Here is a 21207-nt window from a genome sequence, read left to right on the forward strand (position 1 = left end):
CAGATTATTGTCTAGCCCTTGGATCTCTCCTTTGGATTCTCTCCAGTTAGCCCATTATCTTTCCTGAAGTGTGTTGCCCCAAACCGAACAAGATTTCAGCAGAAGCTTCACCAGAGCCAACTGGAGGGAGAGGACTCCTCAACCAGTCTCAATGGTGCCAGAAAGATGAATTTCCTCCTGAGCTTTTCTTCCCTGCTCTGAGTTGTCTCAAGTACTTGTTCTCAGCTGTGCTGCTGATGTCCCTATGATTTGGTAACTAACTCATCTGTTCTCTGACTCAACTTCCCTACAATTTGAAAATAAAAACTTCCATATACATTTTACCTCCTATTTAGCTGCTTGGAATTTTTGGATGGGGGGCACATACAAAGTAAGTGGAAAATAATCAGTGCATTTGCAAGCCAATTTAGAGCTCAGCAGAAGCGAAGAAGGGTACAACATATTCTATAAAATCCTGGAAGGTACAGAGAAATGGAACTTTTCAGTTTAAACTAGAACTTTATTTTGGAATTCCTTAAGGAGAGACTGGAAGTCTGCCACACTGTAATAGTCTTATATTGTAGGAAACCAAGAATGCCTCAGTCTCTTCTTGACCTATATAGTTCACAGATACTAACTAGGTTGTGCAAGTCTGAGCTGTTGATTTTATAAAGTAAAAACAAGAAGAAAACTTTACAGGCTGATTTCCTGTGCTCAGAAATAAACATCTGAGAACTGCATAGTGCAGATTCACGCTATCATTTAACCCCAACTTTCAACATTTGGTTTGAATGGTATCCACAAAACCCTTGTGGCTGTGGGAAGAGAACATCCCTTCAGTTTTCTTGATGGTATGCAGTCAATTGCATTTAGAAGATTTGTGAAGGAATTTTCTGTAGGCTTGAGCAAAATTAAATGCATTTCCCTTCACAAGAACTGCACTGGAAAATTTGTGTTCTAAATAGCTTTTGTCATTGTGAGTTAGTATTCCCAAGAGAACAGGGTAAATTCAGCTTAATTTCACTGCATATGTTCTTGGCATTTGTATCATTTCAGGGAGCTAAGATGTAATTTTGTAAAGAAACTTAATAGGTTGGTTGCTTAAGGAGCCGTAACTGATGGAAAAGGATTGAGTTGGATTTGATATCATAAGGTTTTGCTGCGTGATGTGGCGCTGTGGAGCCTCCACTGATGCATTTGGTGTTGGTACATACTGCAGAGACCTTTACTGAGAAAGGGAATTTTGCTTGGATGTGTAAAAGGGATGAGGAATGTCATCTTTCTGTTGGCATTATTCAAAAGCCAGGTATTACTTTCATGAAACTGTAGACATTCATCCACTGCAGAGTTTTGTTGCGAGAGACTGCTGGGTTGGATGGATGCGGGTGATTGTGTGGAGCACGAGGGCTGGACTGAGGTTCCCTAGATGTCCTCAGCTGTAGTGAGAGGCAGGCCCCTGGATCTTGCAATGTAAGGTCTGAATGATGTTCTTTCTGGTATTGTAGGAACGCAGTGTGAGGAAAGACAGGAATGACATTTTGGAGCAATTTATTTTAAGGAGCAAACTAAATTTAAAGGTTAATCTAAACTTTTTGTTTCAACATCCTTTCTTACTGTCTTGGACACAAAAATGCATATTTAAAAGTGACTTTATTCTGCAAGTTTGGACTCATCTACTTTGGAATCTAACCAAGAAAATGTTACTGAATTTCCAGCCCTAAAGGTAATGCATGTTTGATTGCAGGTGTGGCTATCCTCGTAAACTAAAAAATATGTCCATCCGAGGCCTGAAGAAGAAACAACCGAAGACTTTTAAAGTCAAAATTATAACAGTGGATGCTGAAATGGAGTTCAGCTGTGAGGTGAGTCCTCAGCAGAATGCTAGAAAGGGGGAGACTGACCTTTCTATTAGCAAGACATAAATTTGAAAAGTTCAGATTATCAGTTCATAGATGGTCTGAAAACTGAAATATTATTTTTATAAACAATGGATTACTTATGCTCAGATGCATTCCTCTGTTAAACAACTCTGACTAGTCAGAATTTAAAGCTGTTTCCATTAAATCTATTTGACTGTGACACAGCTAAATTAGCAGTAGGCCTGCTTTCTTCATAAGCATTCCAGTACATGATGCCGGGCTTGTTTGTATATATACCCACTTCTCCACAAAATTCTGTTGGTTTTTTTTTTGTGTGACATGGCTCTTTAAGACACTGCTAGCTTGGGTGAAGAAGTCTGGTCAGAGCTGTTCCTAAGATGATGTTTGTAAAATAATTTATAAAATGGTACTTTTGTGCTCAGTTGATCTGGGACATTCTCTTCAGATGTGATTTGCCATTTGTAAACTCCAGTTTACTTCTTCAGCTACAATGGCTGGTTAACATCTCTGGGCAGAAGAGAAAAATGATCAAATGAAAAAGCTGGCTTTTCTTCTGTCAGTCATGGCTATCTAGTAAATTGGATGGAGAAATCATGACTGCAGAAAAATATGGAAGAAAACAAATATAGCAAGTGATCAATTGCTAAATGAATTGGGCTGCCCTATCAAGGAGACAGAACTGCACCTGATTAAGTCCTAATCATCCAGCAAAAACAAAAACATAGTTATTTTGAGAAGATGAGTTAGAAAGCTGAGGTCCAATGCGACTGGCAATTCTAATGAGACTTGACTGTCTTGTGGGGCATTTAGTATTTCATTTACTAGGTCCTTCAGAGACAGATTAGTAACAAGCAGTGCACTTCTGTGACATACTGATCTAGAATACCTGCAGGCAGAGTTGTGAAAATAAAGGATTTGGAAAATGTGTTTTGGAGATCAGAGTCCTTGTTATCAAATCCAGCTTGATGTATTCTTTGCTATCTCTCCCTTCTTCCCAAATATTGCTCTCTTGCTGGGATGATTTCCTGCTTTCCATCCAAATATTACCCAAAAGTTGTTCTGTTTGCCATTAAGTTTTTAGTCTCTGATGCATGCAATTAGACAAAACAATCTTTTTAACATGTAGCCAAACAGAAGAAACAGAGGTGCTGCCTCTTCAGTGAAAAAATGAGATGTCATAGTGTGTGAATTTCGGGACCTTTAATCAAAGTTTCTCTTCTCTATGGAGCCAGGCTAGTAAATTACTCTAGAAGACAGGCTCCTGTTTGTTTAAATCAGAGTAGCATAAAGGCTTGGCTTGGTGCCACTGAAAGAGCTGAGGTATGTGAAAGATGGATTTGCTTTGATTGCACTGTGCCCCGACACTCCTTTGATTTCCCCTGGCCTTCTTTCAGTCTCTCCAATTTGTAAAAACTATTGAATGAGATTTGTACAAATATTAATAAAGCCTTGCCGTGTCCTAGGAAATCAGTAGTGCAATCCTTATTCTGTGTGCTCATAAAGTGCATGATGCTGTAGTCAAATGACTACAGCTGCTCTGTGAATCCTTCTCTGGAGGAGAGGAAGAGGAGGTAGAACATGGTAACTACTGCAGCTTTGCTGTAGACAGCAGTAGGTGTATTTCATTGAAAAGCTAAAGGTGAAATAAGATTTCATAGGAGAAAGGCAAATGGTGGCCTGGTTGACTAAAATGTGGCAAATTCATCCAAGACGTACCTGTTTTTCTTAATTTTTTTTTTCTTTTAGATGAAGTGGAAGGGAAAGGACTTGTTTGATCTGGTGTGTCGAGCACTTGGTTTAAGGGAGACTTGGTTTTTTGGCTTGCAGTACACAATAAAAGGAATGTGCACCTGGTTAAAGATGGACAAAAAGGTATAGGAAATAAAAAAGTCTGGCAATTTTCTACTTATAGAAAGATTATTTGTAAGTAGAATGCTTATAAATGTGCTTTTTTTTAGCACAGGAGCCTAAAGGAATGTGTTACACGACAACTTATAATTTTAGGTGGTATCGTTTTTTTTAAGACTGAAGTTCCTTGTGCTATTTGGTCTGATTGCTTCTATCACATTTGGCCTCAAGTATCACACACCAATCACCAGTATATGCACTGATTGCTATTAGATTAAAGTTAAGCATTGCCCTTCCTTCTAAAATATGGAAAGGCTGCTTTAAGTAGATTATTGGCTGCTTTCTGATTTTCCTCTGGAATATTATTTTGAGACACTTCTGTGCTATTTTTGCTGCTGATTTTATTTTATCTTTAAACAGGTTTTAGATCAAGAAATCCCCAAAGAAGATCCCATTAGCTTTCATTTTTTGGCTAAATTCTACCCAGAGAAGGTAGAAGAGGAACTATTACAGGAAATTACCCAGCATTTATTCTTCCTTCAGGTCAGGAACACTTTTTAACCATGAATTCCTTCTGTATTTATCCCTTTTGTGTTGTCTTTGATCTTGTTGGCAGCTGTTAGTCTCAGAATGATTCTGCTGGCTTCAGCTGTACCAGTGTGTCTGTAAAGATCTCATTTTTTATGAAATACAAACATCTCTCCTGACTGCTCTGGTTTTGTGTACTGGTAAGCTGAATGTTTGCCTTCTGCAGGTTTTGTTCTCTTGATGGCTTCTCTTACTGTTTGTGCTAGGAAAGGGAGTTAAATTGCTGGGACCTGTAGTTTCATGTAAAATGACTTTTACACCTAGCAGTCTGGGTGATAATTCCATGTCTGGATATTCCAGACTTGTCTTGCTCCTATAGCATGTGTTACAAAAAAAAAAAAAAAAGAAAATCCTTGCAAGGCTGACACTGCTTGAAGAACTGTGAGGCTTTTGCCCTAACTGGTTAGTGCTGAGACTTATAAAGTGAAGCCATCATTTTTATCAGCTTCAGAAGTTATCTTGAGGACTGTGTCATCTGGTCTGCTCTGGCTGCAGCTAAGTTGGATGAAGAGAGTCTCAACAGCTCCCTGTCATCATTGTCTTAGACTTGCTGGTGTAACCTCTGATGTAACCATTCCCTAACCCAGTTCTTTCAAAATGAGCTGAATTAGAAGAGACCTGTTATTAGCTGTACGCACTGTGTCGGGGAGTGACTACACAAGCAATTATGGTGGCAGCTGTGAAGATGGAGAAGAGGGAATGAATGGTGATAAGCAGTTGGGGACAACAAGCTTTTTCACCCATATCAGCTGCAGTTAGAACAAGACCTGTGACTACAGCCTATCCCTGAAACTAAAACTTGCAAGTTCCTAAAAATAGACCAGGGGGTTACTGGGAGATCTTCTTCTGTATGACTGTAGAAGGCACAATCACTAGCAAGCAAGAACTCCCTAACCTGTCCTTAAATCTTCATTTCGGATTGTAGGGAAAAAAGATCATAGAGTTTGATAGCCATTCTGAAATATAGGTTTGTTCATCGAGCAAGTTTCATGAGGAGTGGAGCAGCGTACACAGCTATGACTCAAACAGAAGATTCACCACAATGTGTGATCCTTTTAAAGACAAAGTCTGGAGGCATCATCATATTGTCTGATAGGCCCTGGATGAGAAGTCTTGTTCCATTGGTGTGGTGTTGGTATTTTTCTGAAACGTTCAGACTTGCAGACACTGACTTGTGCCAGTTGAATTAGCCAGTCTGAATTGTCTTCCCTCCCCCATTGAACAGGGTGCCTGCTACTTGTGCTAGCAGAATAAATCCCCAGCCCTGACAAATCTTCAGTACAGATAACAGGACCCACATCAGCTCTGCCATAGGGGCACCTACTGAGGAGCTGCAGGACAGCAATTCTGTGTTCAAGAGCAGAGTTGTTAGCTGTGTGAACACAGCTTGGTCTGTACACCATGGTGGTTCTTAAAAATTTCCAAATTTCTGTGAGACGGAAGCCAATAGAAGTAATAAAGTTAACTCCACACATGCATTAATGCTAGTAGCTTTGCAGAGGCAGCTTTCTTATTTGCCACTTGGTTTTCTTTTGTCTCAGAAATTGTTAGGGTTTTCTTGGCTCCATTAAAAAGTAGATGAAGGAGCAAATTCTTGGAGTGCAATGCTTTGTTATCAAAATAAAGATGCATCATCCAGGAAGAGCCATCGAGTGGCTCCATAGCTGCAGCACCAGGCTGTACCTTTAGCAATTGAGTTTTGGATGGTCACTCGTTGGTCAGCTGTTTGTTCCAATGTCTGGGACATCCAGCTTCTCTACTGAGTTGCTGTGGAGTCCTCTGCAAGTTACAGCATTCTGGTGTGTTGCTTTATTCTGGTAGCTTTCAGCAATATGTGTCTGTGCAAGTCGATTGGGTGTATGGAATAAATTAAGTCTGCATCTGTAAATAAATACAGTAAATACACTTGTTCCCCGAGGAGGATGTGTTAATGAAGTAATGGCAAAATGCGGTTGTTCTGAGGGTTAATATACTAACTAGAACTTCATCCAGAACCCTTAACACTTGGCAATTTGTTTATTAAGCTAATTTTGGAAAGGAATGAGAGGGGTTAAACTCTTTTCCTAGTCTTTTAATCCTGATTTTTTTCACTTTTTTCTTTTCTCCTTGAACCTGCCTTGACTAGCAGATATGCAATTAGCAAATTCTTCTCATTCCAAAGTAGAAAAACAAGACTGAAACAAATTTGAACTTGCAAGGTTTCCTGACTGTAAGAACTTAAGATCACACCTGGATGGCAATAGGGAAAACATGTACGGACATCTGGATGCTGACAGGTTTCAGCTCTACTGATTATTCAGACCTTTACAAATTAATGTGGCAGAACAGCTTTTTGCAAAATGTGTGAATAACTGTAAATGACTAAAGCTAAATGTTATCTGTTTAAAGATTAGGTAATTTGCTCCTTCATAAAGTATAACAAAATGTCCTTGTAAGAACTGATCAGAAAAAAACACCAGATGCTTATGGGGTATTTATCTTAAGTTCTAAATTCTGAAATGTATGATTTGCACCATGGAGTATGAAAGCTGGAGCTTTCCAATTTGGAAGAAAGTCTTTTCAGTCTTTTCATTCTTTCCATTTTAACAGCTTAGAAAGAATTTTCCCTGTACTATAACTCAAGTTCATATATTGTACTCACCAAAGACTGAATTTAAAAGAAAAACTTTCTTGATGGTTCATTTCAGTTCACAGTACCTCCAGTGCCGAAGTGTACCTGTAAAGATAGCTCAGCGCTATCTCAAGTCATTTTTCTTTTTGGAAATGTTTAAGACTCTGCATTATGCAAAATTTTCTTGTCTTGTGTGCTTGTTAGTAGGCTAAATACATTACACCTGAGAGGAGGATTTGTGAAGATTAATTTCCCCTTCCCTCTTTAGGTTTTCAAGTAAAAATTACCCAACTGATTTAAAATCAAGCAACATCTTACAAACTATTAGACCTCTGATCTTGATAGTGCCATGGATTATTAAAATGAAGAAAATGTTAAAAGACTCTTTACCATTTATACTGGGCTTTTATTTTTAAGCCCCTGTGTTTTTGTTGTGCTTAGACCACTGTAATTGAATCAATTAAGTGCTCTTAGTCAGCTTCCCTTTGTGGGGTCTCCTTTATTTTCATTCTGGAGAGCATGAGAACATGCTATTAGAGTTTTCAGTGTGTCTCTGTCCTTGGCAATATTAGTCAGCTGGACAGCCCTGAGCAATCTCATCTAGTTGGACCTGCTTTGACTAGATGACCTCCAGAGGTCACTTCCAACCTAAAATTTGATGTTTTACATGTTGTAAAGCTCCAAAGCAGGAAGAAAAAGAAGAATTGTTAAAAGGAATGAAGTGCAGACAATAAAATTCGTATTTTATAACATTCTTTTTCAGGATTCCTTATATAGATGTGTGGAAATATCTGACTAGCATTTCTATGAACTTAGAATTAAGACACTTTAACATTCAAAAGTTGGGGGTTTTTTTACATTAAATGTAATGCTAAGTAAAGGCTTCCTGTGTTTCTGAATGCCATTTTATTGTTGCTGTTATTAACTCATAATGGTGATGTTTGGTGCCAAGTTATAGTCTGGGCATGTCTAGTTTCATTTCAGGCCTGACTTAAGTCCTGACTTTGAGCTTCTTTAACTTGCTTCCTTTTTCTCTTGATTTAGGTTAAGAAACAAATACTGGATGAGGAAATCTATTGTTCTCCAGAAGCAACAGTTTTACTGGCTTCTTATGCTGTTCAGGCCAAGGTTTGTGCATATAGGTGCTCTTTTTTATTGATTTTTTTTTTTTAACCAACACATATACATGGTGGTATGTAAAACACAGCGGTGTTAAAATTTGCTATTAAAGAAGTAGGTCATCCTGAGAGGTACACACACAGCTAGAAAAATAAGGATTAGATACCACTACAAGGATTGTGGTGTTATTACTATGCTTTCACAACTTAGGGGATTTCTTTGGACTTAACATTTTAATTTAATCTTTCTCCCAGGTAGAATTATTTCCTGTTTTAAAAAATGTCCATGGATACAGCAGGTGCTGATACCAGAGCTCACGATGGAAGGACATGATGTTTTTTAGTACCTCTCAGAACATAGTTGACTTCATGTGATGCTGTGATTCTCTGCCACCAAGAGCCAAACTTATACAATAGCAGGAGGTGAACACAAATGCAGCCTATATGCAGTAGGCTATAGGACTAGGGGAGCTTACACTCCTGGATGTAGCTTGTAGTTCAGAGAAGGGTATGAAGCCATGGGAGATTCCTTCATATCTGCAGTTACTGAGAGCTGCAGGCTAGGACTGAAGCCTAAGGTTATAGGCCACCTTAGTGGCTGTATTGGAGCCATGTGCATAGCACAAAGGCTGGAAGTACCTTCCATGCACTGTTCAGATGAGGGGAGTCTGTTTATTGTGTTACCTTGTATACGGGAGAACCAAACCAAAATCTGCCTCAAATGATCACATCAAACTACGCAAGCACCAAATTCTTCAGCATTCTGCATCTAACAAACTGAAGTATCTTTTCTTTTCTTGGGACAGTATGGTGACTATGATCCAAATTTTCATGAGCCAGGCTTTCTAGCCCATGATGAACTTTTACCCAAAAGGGTAAGTCTTTATTCTGTATAAAACCAGATCTTTGAATCTACTCTTTGCTACACAGATATTGCTGTGGGATTAACCAGAGCATCAGAAACTGTGTCTGCCCTGAACTTGGCAAAATGACCGAGCTGTGAACTGCATTGCTGCATTCACGTTGCTTGGGAGAGGCAGCACATGTATTTGTATCTTCAAAGGAAACCAAACTCCTTCCTTTCTCTGTAGGTCCTCAGGCAGTATCAGCTGACAGCAGAGATGTGGGAAGAAAAGATTACTGCTTGGTATGCTGAGCACAGGGGTATCGCCAGGTATTGAAATAATTTCATTCTTTGGAAATCCCATACTGTTCAGTAACTGGATATTTGCTGTCTTCAGTGAAATTTGGCTTTTGTAGAATGAGCAAAGAAATGTTGGTTTCCAAGCTGTGATGTTAATAGGTTAATTTATAACTAGGGATAAAAACACCCACTCATCTGGGGTAAAAGGTGTCTTGTAAACTGGACTTGCTTTGAAGTGAACAGAGAAGCTGAGGGCTCTTGCAGAGCTTCATGACCTAACGTGTCTAAAACAGGAGTCCTGTTCATCAGAGTCCATGTATGCCGGCAGAGAGAGGTTCCTGCAGAAAGTCTGAGTTGTGTTGAATTTGCAGTTAGCCCTGGGAGTTATAACCTTTTTCTTTAAGGCTGTTAGCCACCTGGAGTTGCTGGTGTGTCTGCCCTATGCAGCAGCTGCCTTTCTGGAGCCATATCACACCAGTCTCCCCCTTGAATAAAAAGAATGAAGCTGATATATTTTATACCTTGTGAAAATTTATGGCTCAAAAGGGTGTCAGCGTACCTAGCAAGGAACCAAAACAGTAGAGACACGGCATCATAGTTCCAGGGCTGAGTTTTGGTGCTAGTCCATGTGGACATTCAGCTACTTCAAGACATTCAGCATGCCTGGAAATTCAATTAAACAAGCAGCAGGAGCTGTTGGCACACAGAGGCAGCCTTTCCTAATATTTTGGTTCAATTTCTCTTTGGCTGTTGCAGATGCTTCTTAGCACTATTTTTACTGAATATTTTCCTTAAGACTTATTGACGCCTCACCTTGAAGGGAGAATGGTGGGTGGAGAGATTCTCACCCTTCTTTGGCCTGTGCCCAAAGCTCTGTTTAGAACTTGTTCAGGACTCATTTCTCAATAAACTCTGTTTCCTGAAGGAAATATCCTCATGTCATAGAAAACAATGGTAGGGGAGGTCTCCAAGACATGTTGATGGATTGGCAACACTAACACAAGGATAAGACTGGGCTTGAATTTTAATAAAGATTACACTATACATGATTCAAAATAGGTACAGCTTTACTGTCTGTATTTTGTGGAGATGCTGTTTTTATTATCCTTTTTCTATTGTTGAGAGTAAGATGGCAAAATTGAAGCAGGTACAAAGGACCAGATTGCCTGTTCTTTTCTAAGTGGGAAATAGTCAGCTAGGAGAGAAAGACTGGAAAGGAATCTCCAAGTATAATCATGGCCTTATTCTCTAGGGATGAAGCTGAGATGAACTACCTGAAAATTGCCCAAGACTTGGAAATGTATGGTGTCAATTATTTTCCAATTGCTGTAAGTGTTTTATTTTAGCAGTTTTCAGTTGCAGTAGATGATGGTACTCCTCCAGGGAGTTTGGAACTGGGACTCCTGACTTCTGCTTTTCTCTGCTGAAGGTGGGCTGTGTACTGATTGTCCTGACTTGGTTTACTTGCCTGCTAAATGAGTAGGTGAATAAAACAGTTAAGATGAATCTTTTACAATCTGACAGAGCTCTTGAGTAGCTCTGGGTATGTAATAGGAAAAGGAGAAATAGAGTAAAAGTTTCAGCTGCTATAGTCAAGTTAGAGTACTGGGTTTATTAACTAGCAGTGACAACATTCATGATATTTTGTGGAAACATCAATTTCCTAAAAATAGAGATAAATATCAATGTATTAGAATAAACGTGGATCTTGTCTGTGGCTGTTTAATGTCACCATAAATGGCATTTACTGAAATCTGTTGTTTTTTAGCAAAACAAAAACCATACAGATCTCCTCCTTGGAGTTGATGCCAAAGGCATTCACATCTACAGCATTAATAACAGGTTCTCTCCAAATAAGTCGTTCGAGTGGAGTGCTATCAGAAACATTTCCTATAGTGAGAAAGAGGTATGATGGCTTTGATATATTATTCTTTTCATATGGGCATGGGTGTGAACTGGGATTCTTGGAACAGGCTGAAAGCTGTCTCTGTTTAAATAATTTAGGGGAGAAGGGAAAAATCCTAGGGAGCTTTGTTAGAAAACTAAAAAACAACAGACCCGCCTTTCAGATGTGCTGCCTAACCTTGGTTCCCCTAGGAGCCAGAGGCTGCTCTGAGCTCTCCAAACTTGTAGACCCCTCTGTTCTGGTTCCTTCCCTGCTGTTTGTCCTTTGAAAAAGACAGATATTATGAATGCCACTGTGACTAGCTTCTTCAGTTGTCAGTGGGAATTAGATGATCCATAAAGACTTAATGCTGTTTTCACATGCAGAAGCTGTCCTTGTAGATGAGGTTTGAAGCACAGTGACAAGAGGAGACATGCAGGGAGATGTACATGTTTTTCTGCTTGAATTCTGCCATTTTGGCAGTGCATGATTTCAGTCTTCAGCACAGCCCTACCATTGCAATTTTGCTGTGATTTCAGAGCCCATCTTTTACCTGTAGAAAGTACAGTGGGGAGTGGGTGAAATTTAGTCTGATTACAAATAATGTGGCTACATGGAAGGCTATAATCAGAAAAAACAAAATCAAAAAATTACATTGGTACTGGAATACCTGGAATTTGTCAGCCAAAGGACAGCACAGCCTGTTCTGTTTTCTGTGGGCCTCGATGAAAAACATCGAGGGTGCGATTTGCTGTCCAGGGTTAGATGTGCATACATTAAATCAGGCAGGGCAGCCTACAGGAGTTCTGCCTCCAAAAAGTTTTTGGTCCTTGCATGACATTAAACTTCTCTTCTGGTCTGTGAATAAACTGCCTTAACTCCCTACTGTTGGGAAATTGTGTAGCCCTGTATTAAAGTTCCACTGTATTCAGTGACACATTCACAGCCCTGCTCCTTACAAGGCAACACATTCAAGCAGTTGTTCCCTACAGGGTGAAACAAGCTGTAGGACATTATCATCTTGGTGACTCAGATGGCCTGAAATTATACATTGCATTGCAAATGAATTATAGGAATAGAGTGCTAGCTAACCCATGAGTCACAGAAAACAGGATCTTAAAGAAGAGTCGTACTTTGTTATGCAGCCAAACAGAGCACGACATAGGAAGTGAAACAGTGTGTACTGACCTGGCAGCATGAAAGCCCTTCGTGTCCTCTGGAAACAGCTTGAGAGATAGGACTGAAAATGTGAGAAAGCACGAGCTCCAGGACTGTTATCTGATGGTCAGAAGAACAAGTCCTTCAGGCCCTTGATATGTTTTGTTTACACCTGTAGTGATTGGTATTCAGAGAGGTGTTTGACATCTCCCTGACTTCTGAGAATGACTCCTTCTGGGGATTAATAATGTATTCTGTTCTCCTGATAACCAGTGTTCCTAGTATAGTTTACAATGCACAGGTGGTATTATGAAAACCACCATCCCAACTGGCACCAGCATGGGTCTGTGGGAGGCTTTATCTTCCAACATAGCCTGCTATGGGAGCAGATGAGCAACCTGTGTAACAGCAGTCCTGGTTCTGATTCTTTCTGAGCAAATTGTTTTTGCATTACTCTCCCCACGTTTGGGGCATAAATCACTGCTTCCCTGGAGAGAAGTGGAGATGGGCTGAAGTTTACATTAGTATTAATAGTTTCAGCTTTGTTTTTCCTCCTCCTCACTGTGTTTCCTTTCTTTTTCCTTTTTGCCTGTATAGTTAACTATTAAACCTCTTGACAAAAAAGCAGAAGTCTTCAAGTTCTTTTCCTCTCAACTCAAAGTGAACAAATTGGTAAGTATCCTGCCTTCCTTCTTTAAAACTGAGCCTGTTAATACTGACTGATATCTGAGTGAGAAATATTGTTTGTAAAACCTATAGAGAGGCCAGAGAGCACTGAGTTTCCCATGTGTTTTCCTGAGGATTGTTCTGTCTGGGAAGTCAGGGTGCTTACATTTGTCTCCTCTGGAAAGAAAAGATGATGGGTGGAAAGCAAGATGTGAAAGAAGGCCCAAATCACAAAGGGAAATCCAGATGTTGGAAGGGGAGGATGTAGCATATGGGAAGGTGCAAAGCCACTGCAGCATCTGCCTGGCTGCTGTGGGTTCTCAATCAGCTACTGCCTCTCCTTTTCTGGGAGAAGTAACAAGGAAGGGATGTAATCAGCTGGCTAATTGTATCATCACTGATTGCTTCCTAACACAACCGCAGGGGCTGGATCACTTCTCAATGAGCTTGTGGAGGGACCATCACAGGGACCATTCCCACAGCTACATCTCGTCTACTTTTGGCCTAGATCTAGTGCCTGTTCTTATTTAGGAAAATGGAACCGGGGGGGTTGTAGGACAGAAGGAACCCCTCATCCTATTATGAACTTTTCTAAACTATTGCATACCTGGGTGTGAGCCTGCCCTGGGTGCTGATTTTCTTGGAAGGGAAGCAACTGCCAGCACTTGTGCTGAAGACAGAATTGTCAGCTTCTGTCCTGTGAGGCTAATGCCCACATTAGCCTCAGTTCTTTGTCCTGCTGGCTGGGGGATCATCAGAAGTACATCAAAATCACATTTGCTTTGCTTTTCCTATGCAGATTCTGCAGTTGTGCATTGGAAACCATGACCTATTTATGAGGAGAAGAAAAGTGGACTCAATAGAGATCCAGCAAATGAAAGCACAAGCCAGGGAAGAAAAAGCTAGAAAAAAGGTAGATTCTTTCTGCTCCTCTATTGTTGAAAACACTGATTATTATTCCAGCTGGTGCCCTTGCTGTCCATGCATTGCATCAGTACGTGTGTGGGAGGTGAGAAAGTGCAGCAGGATTGAATGTGGGAACAGCTCTAGTGTGTATGCAGCATCTGAGGATGTAACTGATGTTTGTGAAACTGAACAGGTGATCACAAAGATTTGGGGTACATAAGATCAATCCAAGTGCTCTCCCAGCAGTCTGAAATAACCAGTATTACCTGTTAGAGGAGTTCAGTGCTGCAAAGTGCAGGCAGCTTCAGCAGGCATCTCTGGTGAATATCAGTCCCCTGGCTAGAGAGCAGGCCGCTCTTCGTTAGGTTAATTTGCTGTGCCGCCTCAGGCCCAGATGAGATTCTGCTGCAAACCCACAAATGTAGTATTGCTCATTCTATTTCCAGATGGAGAATCAAAGGCTGGCCAGGGAGAAGCAGCTCAGAGAAGAAGCTGAGCGAGCCAAAGATGAGCTGGAAAGGCGCCTTTTCCAGCTGGAAGATGAAGCCAGGCAAGCCAACGAGGCCCTGGTGAGTGGCATGTTAGTCTGAATATTCTTGTGCTTGATGGGCTTTCTTGGTTTGGAAGAATTTTTTATTTCTTATGGCTCCTGTGAGACACCAGGAATTATGGCTCAGACAAGGCTGGAGAGTTTCTGACCGCTGGTGGAGAGGGCATGCTGGAACACCTGGGAAAACTCTGATCTGCCATAACCTCCATTTGCTGAGCCACTTGCTCCCTGTATTTGGTTCACAGTGCTTTCTTCAGGTGAAGAGGGAAGAAAGGAAGCAACCTTGGAGCTGAAGCTGGGAGAAAGAGGCATGGGGCACTGGCAGCTGAAGGGGTCAACGTCAGTTTTTGGTTGATGTCTTTGTCCAGCTCTAAGCAAATGTGTCTCCTTGCTTTGTAGAGGTGAGAGGCAAGAAGGAAGTTAGGCAATTCTGGAGCAGAGGAGGAACAGCAGACCCTACAATTATGTTTACTATACTTTTTATTTTAAGGAATAATATTTTTATCACTTGATCTCTGGGGGAAAGATGTCCTCTTCCTGACTGTCTGCAGGGGTGATTTTATAGATGCTAGACAGGGTAACTACAAAAAATTGTTTCCTCTTAGCTCCGATCCCAGGAAGCAGCTGAGTTGCTGGCTGAAAAAGCTCAGATTGCAGAGGAAGAGGCAAAATTGCTGGCCCAGAATGCTGCAGAAGCTGAGCAAGAGCGACAGAGGCTGGAGATCACAGCTCTGAAAACCAAGGAGGAGAAACGCCTGATGGAGCAAAAGATGCGGGAGGCAGAGCTGATAGCAGTGAAGCTGGTGAAGGAGTCTGACCGCAGGTTAGATTTGCTTGAGTGGGGTTGTGGGGTCTCTAGTGGGATGCCTGAGTGAAGAGTGCTGCTTTTCTCAGAGCTAAGACCATGAGGGAGGAATTGTCCCCAAGCAGCACTTCAGATTGACTAAGCCTTCTTGTGTCTTGTTTGTTCCACCTGGTACCAGTGGTGGTGATGCAGGTCAAGAATTTTACAGGTGATCAGATGCAAGGCTTTAGAGATCTTTAGTATTAAAGATCCAGAATGCAGAAGCCTTTTCTATTCAGTGTTATCAGAAGAGCACTCACTACCTAGCTATCTAAATTTACCAATCTATATACCCCATGAGTTATGAGGCTGTTTTTGTTCATTAGTACCAAGTGATGGTCTCTTGTGTCCCTTTCAGATCTTTGAGAAGTGTAAACCAGGTAAACTCATGTGGAATATAAACCACTCTGTAAGTGTTTGCATGTTCCATAACACTGTGCTGCCTGAAGATGCACAGCAGGCCACTGTTGACAGAGGATGTTTTAACCTTGCTACTAAGGGCCTTCTGCTTGTTTTAGGATACTGCCAAAAAGCTTGCCAAAATAAAGAGCAGATATGTTGCACTTCTCCCCACCTCAGGGAGGATCTCTGACAGCCTGGAGAATCTGTATCAGCAGGTCATAACTGAGCCCATGGAAATTAGGAGTAGGAAAAACATGTTAATTCAGCCAGTTTGTGCAGGATTGTCTTTGGAAGCATGTGTCATGCTGTGTCCAGTTATTTCTCCATGTGACCATCCTACCACAGTGTCTTTGGGTAAAGGAATCACTCACAGTAATGGATCTTGTTCTCTGGAAGCTAGTGAGGTGTGCAGCTCTGAAATCCATGTGTTGCTCTATATTGGAAATCATCAGCCATTCATGTCAAGATATTTGTCTTACAGAGCCAAGGAAGCAGAGCATCTGAAACAAGATCTGCATGAAGCTAGAGAGGCTGAACGGAAAGCAAAGCAGAAACTCTTAGACATAACCAGGCTTAATTATCCTGTAAGTTTCTGCTCTACTGGGCACCACTTCATCTTCAGAGATAGTCAGATGTTGATTGTGTTTTTCTGTCAAGCTGAGCAGTGGCATGTCTGCATCCAGCTGGGGGACAAACACCTATAGAACCAACTAATGCTTAAACACAGTGTAGCTAGGATGGAAGTTGTATTTGTTACAGGCAGTGAGTCAGGATGGTAACAAAGGCAAGACAAAAGTAAAAAATCAGGACTGGTATTGGGACTTAGTGAGGAGAGATTGTCTTGCCTGCATTCATGCCTAATACTGGCTCTGTGCCATCTCAGTCAGGCAATGCTTTTTAGATGTGGTTGTAGTGAGCCAGCTGTGGTGTCCTGGTATGTGAATTGCCCATGAGTGTCTTTAGGCAAAGCAGATGAAGCTGTCTCCAGCAAGAAGGCAGCGCTAAGGCTGTGTGCCCCAGCTCCCTCTTCTGCTCCAGTCTTGCTGAGAATGGATTTCCATTCTCTGCTGAAATCGACAGGAACATTGCAGCCAGGATACTACTCTGCCCTTGGATCTGTGGGTTGTGGACTTCAGCAGTTCATCTGGGGCCACTCAGGTAGAGGGAAAGGGCTGCAGGACCATCTGTGTGTCTCAGAATCCATGGGTAACTTATGAAATGGCTCAGTGTGGCATTCTTGCAGAAGCTGGGGAGACAGATAAACCCAAAATCAAACAATCAGATCTCACTGACAGTGCTTGTGTTGCCTCTTTCAGCACATGGTCAAGTACCCACAATACTCGCCAGCTGACACCAGAGATGCCAACTTTGACAAAGGATCCTTAAAGCTGGATTTGAAGGACATTGACCTCAAGAGACTATCCTTTGAGATAGAGAGAGAGAGGTATCAGTATGCTTATGGTTTAAATATGTGAGAAAGTTAATAATGAAAAGTACAGAAAGGAAAAAAAATCTCAGGGAATTGCAGTTCATCCTTTTAACAACTCAGGATGGCCTCCTACTTGTACATATGGCTGGAGGCCTTTTACTGAGCTGGTGTGGGTTATGTCTGTGTAAGACTAGCTATTTACACAGAGGAAGAGTGTTCTGGTGGCATCAAGCTGTGACAAGTCCAGAACCCTTCTGTCTTGGAGAGCACTGTGTCAGGGGTAAAGTACTTTGCTGGAGTAACAGCATGTTAGTGGACAGAAGTTTCCCCCTAGTGTTGAAGCATGGCATGATATTGCTTTGATCTAATATAGAGGCTTTTCCTCTCTTGGTCTGGAAGGAAATGCTTGGGAAAAAGTAAGTGTGTGGATGCTGAAGGGTGGAAGTGAGTCCCCTTCTCACTGGGCCAGGGGAGGCAGGCTGACATGTGCCAGACATCACTTTGCCTATCAAAAAATCATAATGAAACAAAACGTCCTCTCTTCTTCCACACACACCTGTTCTTGAGCTATGTCACACCAATATGCTTTTTGTCTCTGATTTGTGGACTCCAGGCTAGACTACTTAGAAAAGAGCAGAAAATTTGAAGATCGACTGAAAGAATTAAAGTCTGAAATTCATGCTTTGAAACTAGAAGAAAAACAGTCTGGGCTTCACTCTCATTGGAATGAAGTACTGGGATCCTTGGATCGTTCCTTAGGAAATGTATGTACCCTGAATACCTGCCACTTTTTTCAGCATGAAACATAAGAGAATAGTGTGGTTGTGCCAAAAATAGTTGCTGTATTTCAGTTCAAGGCACGTGCTTTAGTACCCTTAATAGTAAAATATTAAAACTGTGAACGCAGACAAGGAAAATTCATGTCTAAACAAAATCTAAGTTGTTTTTCCTGGGTGGGAGACCAGTACCATAAGCAAAAAATAATCATGTTGTTTTAGAGATTATGAAATCACAGTGAGAGTTTAAGGTCTTGGAGCAAACTAAATTGTTGTGAATTAATAACACATTGAAATGTGGTTCCTCACAGTTTGCATTGCATTCTCATTCCACGTGCTTTGTGGTTGCTAAAAATCAAAAGTCTTGGTGTGTTTCTTTTTTAAGGCACTGAGGAACTAAACCCGGATTTTTGTCACAAGTTTCTTGTTATTTATACAAACACTGCAGCCACTTCCTGAACCAGCGCAAGAATAGGGCTGGCTTTGTCCTTCCAGGTTGTTCCACATGTAGCAAAAATGGCTCTGAGTCAATGGTTTGAGAGAGAGAAGGGAGGCTTGGAAAAATTGAGGGAAGATGGCCTTTATTTTCTGACTATGCATCTGATGTTCTTTTTGGCTTAATGAGTGCTGATATAGAAAGGGCATTAAATTTCCACGTGTTTTTTTTCCTTTTAAAGACTCCATCATGGATGAAAACCTTCGAAACTGCAGATTCGTCGGATATAAATCTTCAAAGACCTTTCCCTGCTTACTTGTTAAATACTACAAGCAGCTGGCCTTGTACCAACAAAATTCAACACACGGTGCCAGTGGAAAAGTCATCTTTTCAAGCAAATTCCTTGGTTGCCAACAGTGTGGGCACAGGAACCAGAAAACAGATTATAAAGGTAATCAGATTTGTAAGTAAATTCCCAAATGTTGATTACAAGTTTAGAGTTCAGAGGTAAAGAATGGCTGGCTTGAGGGACCTGTTCTGTCCAGCTCTGTCACAGCCTCTCAAATGACGAGTCAGTGCATGGCTGTTGCATGAGTTTGGAGACCCTGCACTGGTGCACCATTCTGAGGAGTTTTAGGGTCTGTTAGAGGCTCTAGTATATAACATTCAAGACCTGAATCTTCAGGGTTGTGTGCTTAGATCTAGAAGGAACACAGCTGAGTGTAGCAACAGATCAGGAAGCAGCTCTTTCTAATGCAAGTAGCAGAAGCAACTTTCAAGACTAACCTAATCCAAATAGCAGGGGTGAGGCAAATATGCTTGTTTCAAGAAGGAAGAAAAAAGTATTGTGGGGCATCTTGCAAAAGGCTCCAGAGTTGGAGGTAAAGGAAGAACTGGACCAAAGGGAGTTATTTTGCTTTAAGTAGGAGTTCAGGGTGGAACTAATTTTTCCTATTTGATTTGCCTGTAGGTTCAGCAGCATGACTCGGATGTGATCTACATTTGAAGCCTCTCGTCTCCTTATCAGACTGGTAGAACCTGGTGGCCATCTTTTTGGCTGCTGCAAAATGCACCTATATGAGGATGCTTGTGCAACTCTGCTGAAAGGCATCGGCATGAGAGACATGGTACTGTAGTTAGAGTGGTGCCAGTCAGCTTCCAAGCAGGTAACATAAGCTGGGAGTGCTAAAACTGCCAGTGTGAAATGGCTAGTGTCTTTGGGTACAATGGTAAACACACAAACCCAGAGGACTGTTGTTTACTACTTATGCACTTTTGACAAAACACTTTATACTTTGCTAAACCTTCCTCCCCCAGGGGTTTTTACACAGTGACTTATCCCTGTGGTACTGTAGTTTTGTAGAAAGGATGCTAGGCAGCAAGTGTCCAGGAGATGTTTGGGATGAGAAAAAAATTGTACATGAGCTTGGTGTTTACCTACACAATAGACTAATTATGTTTTTGGTCTCGTCCACGGGACAGGAATCCCACAGAGCTGCTCAACATTTTAGTGTTTGCCCGCCAAATATTTTCCTTTTCCTCCCCAAACATTTCTTGGTTTGCTTAATTGATTTGCATTTCTCTGTGAGAAATCTCAGCTTTTAATTCCAGGTGTAGAAGTGGACATCTTCAAATACCTCTCATTCCTGGGGGAATCCTTTGTTTGCAATGCAAAGCTTCTGTTCTCTGCAGTTTCTGACTAGATCAAGCACTTTCTGTTGCTTTTGCTGCTCCAGCAAACTTTGCATACATTAACTTGTTTCCCAGTTCTAACTGGGAAGTGTAACACAGCTTCCAAATTAGACAAAGACAAAAGATGCTATTGCTGTCTGCTAAAGTTGGACTTGTTTCTGATGGAGAGGTACATGCAGCAAAATATCTGTCTCATTAGTAAAACCTACTTGCATTTTCTGGTTCTGTGTGTGTTTAAGTGTCTGTTTCACCATAAATCTTCAGTCTGAGGACTTCTGGGGAAGCAGACGATATGCAGCTCTAGCTAAAGTAGTAGCACAGTTGAGCATGTGACATGTGATGTAAAAATTAATGTTAATGTTGTTAAATATCTTGTTCTAAAAGCTAAGATAAAAAAAATACATTCAATAAAAAGCTTCAATTTCCACTTGCTAGTAACAGCTTTGAACTGAATGTTGTGTCAATATTACAACAACATTAACAAGGCAAGTTCTAAGAGCAAACACACAAATCTCTGTACACATCTGCAACAGATGGAGAGCACAGTGGGAGAGAGCATCTGTAGCCAGCTCCGTTCTCAGACTTTTACCAGTTGTGATGTTTCCATGACAAGATGCACAGAACAGCAACCTGCAGTGCTGTCTCGCTGTCTGTTCTCAGCCTTGAGGGTTGCTGCCTCTGGTGTGCAGAAGGAGGGGAGAGTGTTAATTCTCTTCACAGCTCTGATATGAGAGGTTTGCAAACTATTGGCTATTACATGCATAGTTTCTCATCTGTCTGGGAAAAGCCTCGTGTGTGAGATGGAGAAGCTCTCAGAGGTGTCAGACTGAAGAGGCAGATGCTGTCAAGGGTGGGTAGGTGGCATTGGCCAGAACTGGACAGTGGTGAGATAGGAAATAATCCTAGAGGAAAACAGTACAAAACAAGTCTGAACATGGCATGCTTGGATTTGGGGCGGGAGGGGCGACTGCTGGGATTTCCCTGGTTCTTCTTTTCCTGTTTCCTCTTTTTTTTTTTTTGTCTTGCCAGAGATAAGCTTGTACCCTCATTCTGCCACACGTGCTGGGGGTTCCTTTTGCTCTGTTGTATCTGAGCTGGCATTATGGTATAGGGCATAGAGAAAGAGAATTGCTCCACGTGCATGATTATTTCTTTGTATATCACAGCGAAGAAAAGGACAGGGTCACACTGCTGCCACCTTAAAAATGAGGTATATCTGCACAAGCTGTGAGCCTGCTGGCTCAATGTATTCTCGCTGTGCTTTGCTCATGTGCAGCATGGTGTTTCTGCATACT

The 21207-nt window shown here is 41.3% G+C and overlaps 1 protein-coding gene across 1 annotated transcript; it reads left to right on the plus strand.

Moving 5' to 3' along the window:
- Positions 1-244: 244 nt before the first annotated feature.
- On the plus strand, positions 245-19252 carry LOC137671775 (merlin-like). Its single transcript, XM_068415513.1, has 18 exons — positions 245-252; positions 1724-1841; positions 3606-3731; positions 4128-4250; positions 7951-8034; positions 8831-8899; positions 9116-9198; positions 10421-10496; positions 10937-11074; positions 12809-12883; positions 13677-13790; positions 14230-14352; positions 14939-15156; positions 16061-16163; positions 16896-17023; positions 17622-17772; positions 18462-18671; positions 19191-19252. The coding sequence occupies exons 1-18, from the start codon at positions 245-247 to the stop codon at positions 19224-19226; spliced, it is 1983 nt and encodes a 660-aa protein (XP_068271614.1). The 3' UTR covers positions 19227-19252.
- Positions 19253-21207: the final 1955 nt, after the last annotated feature.

This window comes from Nyctibius grandis, chromosome 18 (genome assembly GCF_013368605.1).
Source record: "Nyctibius grandis isolate bNycGra1 chromosome 18, bNycGra1.pri, whole genome shotgun sequence".
Taxonomy (NCBI): Eukaryota; Metazoa; Chordata; class Aves; order Nyctibiiformes; family Nyctibiidae; genus Nyctibius; species Nyctibius grandis.

What these genes read in the sequence shown, in the direction of transcription:
- LOC137671775 (XM_068415513.1), top strand. An exon ending in AAGAAAAAGCTAGAAAAAAG is followed by an intron (nt 13,791 to 14,229) that starts GTAGATTCTTTC and finishes TTCTATTTCCAG; the next exon opens with ATGGAGAATCAAAGGCTGGC. An exon ending in TGGATCGTTCCTTAGGAAAT is followed by an intron (nt 17,773 to 18,461) that starts GTATGTACCCTG and finishes TTCCTTTTAAAG; the next exon opens with ACTCCATCATGGATGAAAAC.